Source organism: Salvelinus fontinalis, chromosome 30, assembly GCF_029448725.1.
Source record: "Salvelinus fontinalis isolate EN_2023a chromosome 30, ASM2944872v1, whole genome shotgun sequence".
NCBI lineage: Eukaryota > Metazoa > Chordata > Actinopteri > Salmoniformes > Salmonidae > Salvelinus > Salvelinus fontinalis.
In genome coordinates this window covers 8,069,102-8,079,600 of record NC_074694.1, presented here as the reverse complement: position 1 = coordinate 8,079,600, position 10,499 = coordinate 8,069,102, and the positions used below count along the sequence as shown (strand labels likewise).

The 10,499-nt window shown below is 51.2% G+C and overlaps 1 protein-coding gene across 2 annotated transcripts in view; it reads right to left on the bottom strand.

Annotated features, from left to right (window-relative positions):
* Positions 1-405: 405 nt before the first annotated feature.
* LOC129828589 (striatin-like) overlaps positions 406-10,499 on the bottom strand; it is a 153,453-nt gene continuing 143,359 nt past the window's right edge. For both annotated transcript variants that reach the window (XM_055889641.1, XM_055889642.1), the window contains 7 exons: positions 10,319-10,494; positions 9,886-10,055; positions 5,098-5,262; positions 4,850-4,990; positions 4,286-4,387; positions 3,288-3,374; positions 406-2,318 (listed from right to left, as the gene is read on the bottom strand). In XM_055889641.1, the coding sequence (XP_055745616.1) occupies positions 2,149-2,318; positions 3,288-3,374; positions 4,286-4,387; positions 4,850-4,990; positions 5,098-5,262; positions 9,886-10,055; positions 10,319-10,494 (1,011 nt within the window). In that variant the 3' untranslated portion in view covers positions 406-2,148. The remainder of the gene's footprint in view (positions 2,319-3,287; positions 3,375-4,285; positions 4,388-4,849; positions 4,991-5,097; positions 5,263-9,885; positions 10,056-10,318; positions 10,495-10,499) is intronic.

Here is a 10,499-nt window from a genome sequence, read left to right as displayed (position 1 = left end):
TGAACCTGTTACTGTAGACTGAACCTCATGTTGTATTGTAAACACAGACCTGTTACTGTAGACTGGACCTCATGTTGTAGTGGCTGTATTGTAAACACAGACCTGTTACTACAGACTGTTGTAGAACCAGATTTACTTTGGAAAAATGACTGTCATGTACATTTTTTTTGCAGTGTACAATTATAACTAGGAATTCTTCAAACAGGAACCATTTAGTTGGTCTGTTTCACTCTGCCAGTTTGGTTTTGAAGAACTGATGTCCCTCTAGCCTGGTCCCAGATCTGTTTATGCTGCCTTACCAAGTCCTGTATAGTCAATAGTAAAACAGCACAAAGATCTGGGACAAGGCTAATTTCCACCCATGTTATTTATCAAAAAATAACACTCAAACATCAACACAGTAAGTTAAGACTTAATATATATTTATTATAGGTATTTGCAATTTTACACCCAATGTATTGGTAAAAACGGACACCATTGTGAAAACCTTTCCGCATAAACTCCTCCCTCAAAAAAACAGTTCTATAAAATAACTTCTGTTTCAAGACCTTTTTAAAGCAAAGGCACATTTGTCAGTAAGTGTTCTTAAAAGGAAAGCAGAAAGAGAGAGAAAGGCTGGCTGGAGGCAGGCAGAGTAGACCGAGTCAGTCTTAGAAACGGCAAGGAATAGTGAGATGCCACAGCCAGCCAGTCAGCCTTCAGTAAGTACCCCACATCTCCATCACAACACAACTCTGAACCTGACTTGGAGGAGAGGATGGACCAGGGAGCAGACAGAGGTCTAAATGGGATACGCCTGGGGTTCTGGGGAAAATGAGAGGCCTGCGGTTCTGGGGAAAATGAGAGGTCTGGGGTTCTGGGGAAATGAGAGGCCTGTGGTTCTGGGGAAATGAGAGGCCTGGGGTTCTGGGGCAATGAGAGGTCTGGGGTTCTGGGGCAATGAGAGGCCTGGGGTTCTGGGGAAATGAGAGGCCTGGGGTTCTGGGGCAATGAGAGGTCTGGGGTTCTGGGGAAATGAGAGGCCTGGGGTTCTGGGGAAATGAGAGGCCTGGGGTTCTGGGGAAATGAGAGGCCTGGGGTTCTGGGGGAAATGAGAGGCCTGGGGTTCTGGTGAAATGACAGGCCTGTGGTTCTGGGGAAAATGAGAGGCCTGTGGTTCTGGGGAAAATGAGAGGCCTGTGGTTCTTGGGTAATGAGAGGCCTGGGGTTCTGGGGGAAATGAGAGGCCTGGGGTTCTGGGGGAAATGAGAGGCCTGGGGTTCTTGGGTAATGAGAGGCCTGGGGTTCTGGGGGAAATGAGAGGCCTTGGGTTCTGGGGGAAATGAGAGGCCCGGGGTTCTGGGGGAAATGAGAGGCCCGGGGTTCTGGGGGAAATGAGAGGCCCGGGGTTCTGGGGGAAATGAGAGGCCCGGGGTTCTGGGGGAAATGAGAGGCCCGGGGTTCTGGGGGAAATGAGAGGCCCGGGGTTCTGGGGAAAATGAGAGGCCCGGGGTTCTGGGGAAAATGAGAGGCCCGGGGTTCAGGGGGAAATGAGAGGCCTGTGGTTCTGGGGAAAATGAGAGGCCTGTGGTTCTGGGGAAAATGAGAGGCCTGTGGTTCTGGAGAAAATGAGAGGCCTGTGGTTCTGGGGTAATGAAAGGCCTGGGGTTCTGGGGTAATGGGCTTGGTGACATGGGGAGGGAGTTAGGGCAAGGTGCTCCACCTCTCCAGTGAGTCTACACTATAAAACACCTGTCAGTCTGTCTTCAACCCTTCGCTAGCTGTGAAGACAGAGCATAAGACTAGTCTGAACCATAGAATCAGTCTGTGTGGGTGATCAATGGATACAGGTTGAGGAGGAGGGTCTCTGTGGCCGGTCACACCCAGGGGCCTGCCTGGATTATAGAGGGAGGAGGAAGCCTTGTGCCCAATAGCAGTTCTCCAAACAGACCTCCCAGTCAACCACAGCCCTGACCCTCTCCCTCTGGAGGAGCGCCTAGTCTGGTGCTTATTAGAGTCTATTGGCTGCACCATCCAGCAGTCAAAACAGGGAACCAGTAGCGTGAGAGGGGATATGTGTGAGGTGAAGTCTGCGTAGCACCCCACACACCCACATCTATTGGTCCCTGGAGCTGGGAAGCTGTGTCAGTGGACTGTGATTGGTCCTCGTCATACGAACACCTTGGCGAGAGCGTCGGCCCCGGCGGAGGCGATGTAGGCCTTAGAGGGGTGGAAGGCCACGTCATGGATAGACTCATCATTCTTCTTCCTGTGAGCTGTGAACTCCTGGATACACGTCTTAGTTTCCAGGTTCCACAGACGAATAGAGCAGTCATGACCTGAGGGAGGAGAGGAGAGAGGGATTAGGGAGGGAAGGAGAGAGAACAGATGAACAGAACAGTCATGACCTGAGGGAGGAGAGGAGAGAGGGATTAGGGAGAGCAAAATTATCAAAGAGGAGGAGAGCATGAAGAAGGGAGAGGAAAGTGAACAGTAGGTGGGCGACAAGGCAGTTCACATAAAGTATACAGCTCTGGTGTCCCCCAGGGCTCAGGTCTAGGCCCTCTCCTGTTTTATAAAGTGTACAGCTCGGGTGTCCCCCAGGGCTCAGTTCTGGGCCCTCTCCTGTTTTATAAAGTGTACAGCTCTGGTGTCCCCCAGGGCTCAGTTATGGGCCCTCTCCTGCTCGGGTGTCCCCCAGGGCTCAGTTATGGGCCCTCTCCTGCTCGGGTGTCCCCCAGGGCTCAGTTATGGGCCCTCTCCTGTTCTGTTGTTCCCCAGGGTTCAGGTCTAGGCCCTCTCCTATTTTATAAAGTCTGTCATATCATCACAAGCAGAATGACAAGGTATATATCTAGCTGAGTATGTTAGAAATCATTGTCAGGTCTAGGCCCTCTCCTGCTCGGGTGTCCCCCAGGGTTCAGTTCAGGGCCCTCTCCTGTTCTGGTGTCCCCCAGGGCTCAGTTCTGGGCCCTCTCCTGTTTTATAAAGTGTACAGCTCTGGTGTCCCCCAGGGCTCAGTTCTGGGCCCTCTCCTGTTCTGGTGTCCCCCAGGGCTCAGTTCTGGGCCCTCTCCTGTTTTATAAAGTGTACAGCTCTGGTGTCCCCCAGGGTTCAGTTCTAGGCCCTCTGCTGTTCTGTTGTTCCCCAGGGTTCAGGTCTAGGCCCTCTGCTGTTCTGTTGTTCCCCAGGGTTCAGGTCTAGGCCCTCTCCTATTTTATAAAGTCTGTCATATCATCACATGCAGAATGACAAGGTATATATCTAGCTGAGTATGTTAGAAATCATTGTTATGGAGAGCTACTTACTGCCAGACATCAGATAGAGCCCGTTGGGGTCGACAGCTAGACTGGTAACAGCATCCAGATGGGCCACCATTGAGTGGATCAGCTTCCCTGAAGAGTTCAAATGGACAATATTTGTTCATTTAATGTTTCTGCTTTCCGTGTGAAGGTTAAGCTCTCTTTGTAATTAAAATGTGAATTTATTCCGCTGTTAAAAACATCTATAAAATAAATTGCAGTCAGAAACCAAACGGTCGGGGCGAGGTCGGGGTGAGAACGGGGCGAGGTCGGGGCGAGGTCGGGGCGAGGTCGGGGCGAGGTCGGGGCGAGGTCGGGGCGAGGTCGGGGCGAGAACGGGGCGAAGTCGGGGCGAGAACGGGGCGAGGTCGGGGCGAGGTCGGGGCGAGGTCGGGGCGAGGTCGGGGCGAGGTCGGGGCGAGGTCGGGGCGAGGTCGGGGCGAGAACGGGGCGAGGTCGGGGCGAGAACGGGGCGAAGTCGGGGCGAGGTCGGGGCGAGGTCGGGGCGAGGTCGGGGCGAGAACGGGGCGAGAACGGGGCGAGGTCGGGGCGAGGTCGGGGCGAGGTCGGGGCGAGAACGGGGCGAAGTCGGGGCGAGGTCGGGGCGAGAACGGGGCGAGGTCGGGGCGAGGTCGGGGCGAGGTCGGGGCGAGGTCGGGGCGAGGTCGGGGCGAGGTCGGGGCGAGAACGGGGCGAGGTCGGGGCGAGGTCGGGGCGAGGTCGGGGCGAGGTCGGGGCGAGGTCGGGGCGAGGTCGGGGCGAGAACGGGGCGAGGTCGGGGCGAGGTCGGGGCGAGGTCGGGGCGAGGTCGGGGCGAGGTCGGGGCGAGGTCGGGGCGAGGTCGGGGCGAGGTCGGGGCGAGGTCGGGGCGAGGTAAAACCTGGAAGGCCGAGAGATTCCAATTTCAGATTGAAGGACTGATGGTAGACCATGAAGTCATTTAGTTCCGTGAGGAAGACACTGTTGGAGTGAAAAACTCATAGAACTGTCAAAATGTCTGTTACCCGTGTTGTTGTCGTAGAACTTGATGTGTTTGTCCTCTTCGGCGGTGATGGTGATGGGGAGGGTGGGGTGACTCAGCACCTTGTTGATCTGACAGGGGTTACCTGGGGAGAGGAGAGAGAGTTTTAGGTCGTTGGTTCATATCTGGCTCCAAGGACCATGTACATTAATAACACACCTTATTAGCAGTAAAGGCCTCCATTAATAACACACCTTATTAGCAGTAAAGGCCTCCAACTGGCTTCAAATAGCTTCCTTACTTTTTAACAAAAAGGTCTGGAGGCTTCCCAAACTCCCTCCCTCCCTCCCTCCCTCCCTCCCTCCCTCCCTCCCTCCCTCCCTCCCACCCATCTTCCTGCTCCCCTCCCTCCCTCCCGCCCCACCTCCCCACTCCCTCCCTCCCGCCCCACCTCCTTCCTCCCTCCCCTCCCTCCCTCCCTCCCGCCCCACCTCCTCCCTCCCTCCCTCCCTCCCTCCCTCCCTCCTGCCCCACCCATCTACCTGCTCCCCTCCCTCCCACCCATCTTCCTGCTCCCCTCCCCTACCTCCCATCCCTCCAGACCTACCCGTCTCTGCAGCAGACTCCAGGCTGAGCACCAGTTGCTGTGTCTCCATGTTGAAGAGGCCAATCTGACCGCCGGTGAACGACGTCACCATGTGGGCGGGGTCACTGCAGACCACGTCCACTGACGAGGGCATGCCAAACTCTGAAGCAGCGAACCGTAGTTGTTGATTTCACCACACAATTTGAACATGATAAACGTACAACACAAATGAATCAGCGTAGGATTCTGTTGACGTGAATGAAGAGTACCTTTACTGTGGAAGGTGGCCAGGGCAGGCCTGGTACTGGAGGCGTCCCATAGCCTGACGCTGCCGTCTCCAGAACAAGACAGGAGTCTCTGATGAACACCACTGTACACCAGACCCCACACCGAGTCAGTATGACCACACAGCGCCCCACGCAGGACAGACGGCTCTATTACACACAGGGAGGAGGACATGTTAGAGAGAGACACACAGAGACAGACAGAGAACAGAGAGGGAGAGAGGGGGCAGTGTGAACAGACAGACACACAGAGACAGACAGAGATCGATTCACAGAGACAGAGACACAGAGACAAAGACAGACACAGCGACAAAGACAGACACAGCGACAAAGACAGACACAGCGACAAAGACAGACACAGCGACAAAGACAGACACAGCGACAAAGACAGACACAGCGACAAAGACAGACACAGAGACAGCCAGAGCAAAGCGAGAGACAGAAATAACAGAGAGAGAGAGAGAGAGACAGACAGACAGACAGACAGACAGACAGACAGACAGACCTCTGTTCTTACCGTATGAATCGAGGTTAGGGTTAGGTGTGTTCCAGCTCTGTTCTTACCATATGAACCGTATGGGTCTAGGTTAGGGTTAGGTCTGTTCTTACCATATGAATCGTATGGGTCTAGGTTAGGGTTAGGTCTGTTCTTACCATTTGAATCGTATGGGTCTAGGTTAGGGTTAGGTCTGTTCTTACCATTTGAATCGTATGGGTCTAGGTTAGGGTTAGGTGTGTTCCAGCTCTGTTCTTACCATATGAATCGTATGGGTCTAGGTTAGGGTTAGGTGTGTTCCAGCTCTGTTACCATATGAATCGTATGGGTCGAGGTTAGGGTTAGGTCTGTTCTTACCGTATGAATCGTATGGGTCTAGGTTAGGTGTGTTCCAGCTCTGTTCTTACCGTATGAATCGTATGGGTCGAGGTTAGGGTGAGGTGTGTTCCAGCTCTGTTCTTACCATATGAATCGTATGGGTCTAGGTTAGGGTTAGGTGTGTTCCAGGTGTGTTCTTACCGTATGAATCGTATGGGTCTAGGTTAGGGTTAGGTGTGTTCTTACCGTATGAATCGTATGGGTCGAGGTTAGGGTTAGGTGTGTTCCAGGTGTGTTCTTACCGTATGAATCGTATGGGTCTAGGTTAGGGTTAGGTGTGTTCTTACCGTATGAATCGTATGGGTCTAGGTTAGGGTTAGGTGTGTTCCAGCTCTGTTCTTACCGTATGAATCGTATGGGTCGAGGTTAGGGTTAGGTGTGTTCTTACCATTTGAATCGTATGGGTCTAGGTTAGGGTGAGGTGTGTTCCAGCTCTGTTCTTACCATGTGAATCGTATGGGTCGAGGTTAGGGTTAGGTGTGTTCCAGCTCTGTTACCATATGAATCGTATGGGTCTAGGTTAGGGTTAGGTGTGTTCCAGCTCTGTTACCATATGAATCGTATGGGTCGAGGTTAGGGTTAGGTCTGTTCTTACCGTATGAATCGTATGGGTCTAGGTTAGGTGTGTTCCAGCTCTGTTCTTACCGTATGAATCGTATGGGTCGAGGTTAGGGTGAGGTGTGTTCCAGCTCTGTTCTTACCATATGAATCGTATGGGTCTAGGTTAGGGTTAGGTGTGTTCCAGGTGTGTTCTTACCGTATGAATCGTATGGGTCTAGGTTAGGGTTAGGTGTGTTCTTACCGTATGAATCGTATGGGTCGAGGTTAGGGTTAGGTGTGTTCCAGGTGTGTTCTTACCGTATGAATCGTATGGGTCTAGGTTAGGGTTAGGTGTGTTCTTACCGTATGAATCGTATGGGTCTAGGTTAGGGTTAGGTGTGTTCCAGCTCTGTTCTTACCGTATGAATCGTATGGGTCGAGGTTAGGGTTAGGTGTGTTCTTACCATTTGAATCGTATGGGTCTAGGTTAGGGTGAGGTGTGTTCCAGCTCTGTTCTTACCATGTGAATCGTATGGGTCGAGGTTAGGGTTAGGTGTGTTCCAGCTCTGTTACCATATGAATCGTATGGGTCTAGGTTAGGGTTAGGTGTGTTCCAGCTCTGTTCTTACCGTATGAATCGTATGGGTCTAGGTTAGGGTTAGGTGTGTTCCAGCTCTGTTACCATGTGAATCGTATGGGTCTAGGTTAGGGTTAGGTGTGTTCCAGCTCTGTTCTTACCGTATGAATCGTATGGGTCTAGGTTAGGGTTAGGTGTGTTCTTACCGTATGAATCGTATGGGTCTAGGTTAGGGTTAGGTGTGTTCTTACCGTATGAATCGTATGGGTCTAGGTTAGGGTTAGGTGTGTTCCAGCTCTGTTACCATGTGAATCGTATGGGTCTAGGTTAGGGTTAGGTGTGTTCCAGCTCTGTTCTTACCGTATGAATCGTATGGGTCTAGGTTAGGGTTAGGTGTGTTCCAGCTCTGTTCTTACCGTATGAATCGTATGGGTCGAGGTTAGGGTTAGGTGTGTTCCAGCTCTGTTACCATATGAATCGTATGGGTCTAGGTTAGGGTTAGGTGTGTTCCAGCTCTGTTCTTACCGTATGAATCGTATGGGTCTAGGTTAGGGTTAGGTGTGTTCCAGCTCTGTTCTTACCATATGAATCGTATGGGTCGAGGTTAGGGTTAGGTGTGTTCCAGCTCTGTTACCATATGAATCGTATGGGTCTAGGTTAGGGTTAGGTGTGTTCCAGCTCTGTTACCGTATGAATCGTATGGGTCGAGGTTAGGGTTAGGTGTGTTCTTACCGTATGAATCGTATGGGTCGAGGTTAGGGTTAGGTGTGTTCCAGCTCTGTTACCATGTGAATCGTATGGGTCGAGGTTAGGGTTAGGTGTGTTTCAGCTCTGTTCTTACCGTATGAATCGTATGGGTCGAGGTTAGGGTTAGGTGTGTTCCAGCTCTGTTCTTACCGTATGGGTCGAGGTTAGGGTTAGGTGTGTTCCAGCTCTGTTCTTACCGTATGAATCGTATGGGTCGAGGTTAGGGTTAGCTGTGTTCCAGCTCTGTTCTTACCGTATGAATCGTATGGGTCTAGGTTAGGTGTGTTCCAGCTCTGTTCTTACCGTATGAATCGTATGGGTCTAGGTTAGGGTTAGGTGTGTTCCAGCTCTGTTCTTACCATATGAATCGTATGGGTCGAGGTTAGGGTTAGGTGTGTTCCAGCTCTGTTCTTACCATGTGAATCGTATGGGTCTAGGTTAGGGTTAGGTGTGTTCCAGCTCTGTTACCGTATGAATCGTATGGGTCTAGGTTAGGGTTAGGTGTGTTCCAGCTCTGTTCTTACCGTATGAATCGTATGGGTCGAGGTTAGGGTTAGGTGTGTTCTTACCATATGAATCGTATGGGTCGAGGTTAGGGTTAGGTGTGTTCCAGCTCTGTTACCGTATGAATCGTATGGGTCGAGGTTAGGGTTAGGTGTGTTCCAGCTCTGTTCTTACCGTATGAATCGTATGGGTCGAGGTTAGGGTTAGGTGTGTTCCAGCTCTGTTCTTACCGTATGAATCGTATGGGTCTAGGTTAGGTGTGTTCCAGCTCTGTTCTTACCGTATGAATCGTATGGGTCTAGGTTAGGGTTAGGTGTGTTCCAGCTCTGTTCTTACCATATGAATCGTATGGGTCGAGGTTAGGGTTAGGTGTGTTCCAGCTCTGTTCTTACCATGTGAATCGTATGGGTCTAGGTTAGGGTTAGGTGTGTTCCAGCTCTGTTCTTACCGTATGAATCGTATGGGTCTAGGTTAGGGTTAGGTGTGTTCCAGCTCTGTTCTTACCGTATGAATCGTATGGGTCTAGGTTAGGGTTAGGTGTGTTCCAGCTCTGTTACCATGTGAATCGTATGGGTCTAGGTTAGGGTTAGGTGTGTTCCAGCTCTGTTCTTACCGTATGAATCGTATGGGTCTAGGTTAGGGTTAGGTGTGTTCCAGCTCTGTTCTTACCGTATGAATCGTATGGGTCGAGGTTAGGGTTAGCTCTGTTCTTACCATATGAATCGTATGGGTCGAGGTTAGGGTTAGGTGTGTTCCAGCTCTGTTCTTACCATATTAATCGTATGGGTCTAGGTTAGGGTTAGGTGTGTTCCAGCTCTGTTCTTACCGTATGAATCGTATGGGTCGAGGTTAGGGTTAGGTGTGTTCTTACCGTATGAATCGTATGGGTCGAGGTTAGGGTTAGGTGTGTTCCAGCTCTGTTCTTACCATATTAATCGTATGGGTCTAGGTTAGGGTTAGGTGTGTTCCAGCTCTGTTCTTACCGTATGAATCGTATGGGTCTAGGTTAGGGTTAGGTGTGTTCCAGCTCTGTTACCATGTGAATCGTATGGGTCTAGGTTAGGGTTAGGTGTGTTCCAGCTCTGTTACCATGTGAATCGTATGGGTCGAGGTTAGGGTTAGGTGTGTTCCAGCTCTGTTACCATGTGAATCGTATGGGTCGAGGTTAGGGTTAGGTGTGTTCCAGCTCTGTTACCATGTGAATCGTATGGGTCGAGGTTAGGGTTAGGTGTGTTCCAGCTCTGTTACCATGTGAATCGTATGGGTCTAGGTTAGGGTTAGGTGTGTTCCAGCTCTGTTCTTACCATATGAATCGTATGGGTCTAGGTTAGGGTTAGGTGTGTTCCAGCTCTGTTCTTACCGTATGAATCGTATGGGTCGAGGTTAGGGTTAGGTGTGTTCTTACCGTATGTGTCGAGGTTAGGGTTAGGTGTGTTCTTACCGTATGAATCGTATGGGTCGAGGTTAGGGTTAGGTGTGTTCTTACCGTATGAATCGTATGGGTCGAGGTTAGGGTTAGGTGTGTTCTTACCGTATGAATCGTATGGGTCGAGGTTAGGGTTAGGTGTGTTCCAGCTCTGAATGGTCCCGTCCACTCCTCCACTGAAACACTGCTCTCCTGTACTGCTCATCACAACACACAGCACTGCACCCTGGTGGGCTCTGAATGTGTACATGGGCTCCACATCTACAGAGGCACTCCTGGAGACAAAGACTGAAACAGTTGAAATCTTTCTACACGATCTGGACTGTATTAAAAGGTAACATAAGATGTCTTGTGAGAGACATCGGTCTCACCGTGTTCGGAGTCAATTCCGTTCCCCATTCAGTAAATTCAGGAAGGAAACTGACATTCCAATTCTCCCCCTGGCGAGAGCAATGTCTCAATGTCTTTAGTATAGTAGACACTGCGTTGGTTAGGGTTAACATTATAGTACTATTAGACAGAGAGGGTCCAGTCTTACTTCTTTGCGGGGGCAGTCTTCTGCAGGTTCCACATCTTCAGCGTGTGGTCCTCCGAGGCGGTGACCAGAACCGGTTCTACGGGGTGGAACGCCAAACCTCGGATCCCGTCAAAGTGGCTCCGCAGAGTAAACTTGGGGTTCCACGTCCTCCTCAGGGCACCCTTGTCGTTGGACATCTGAG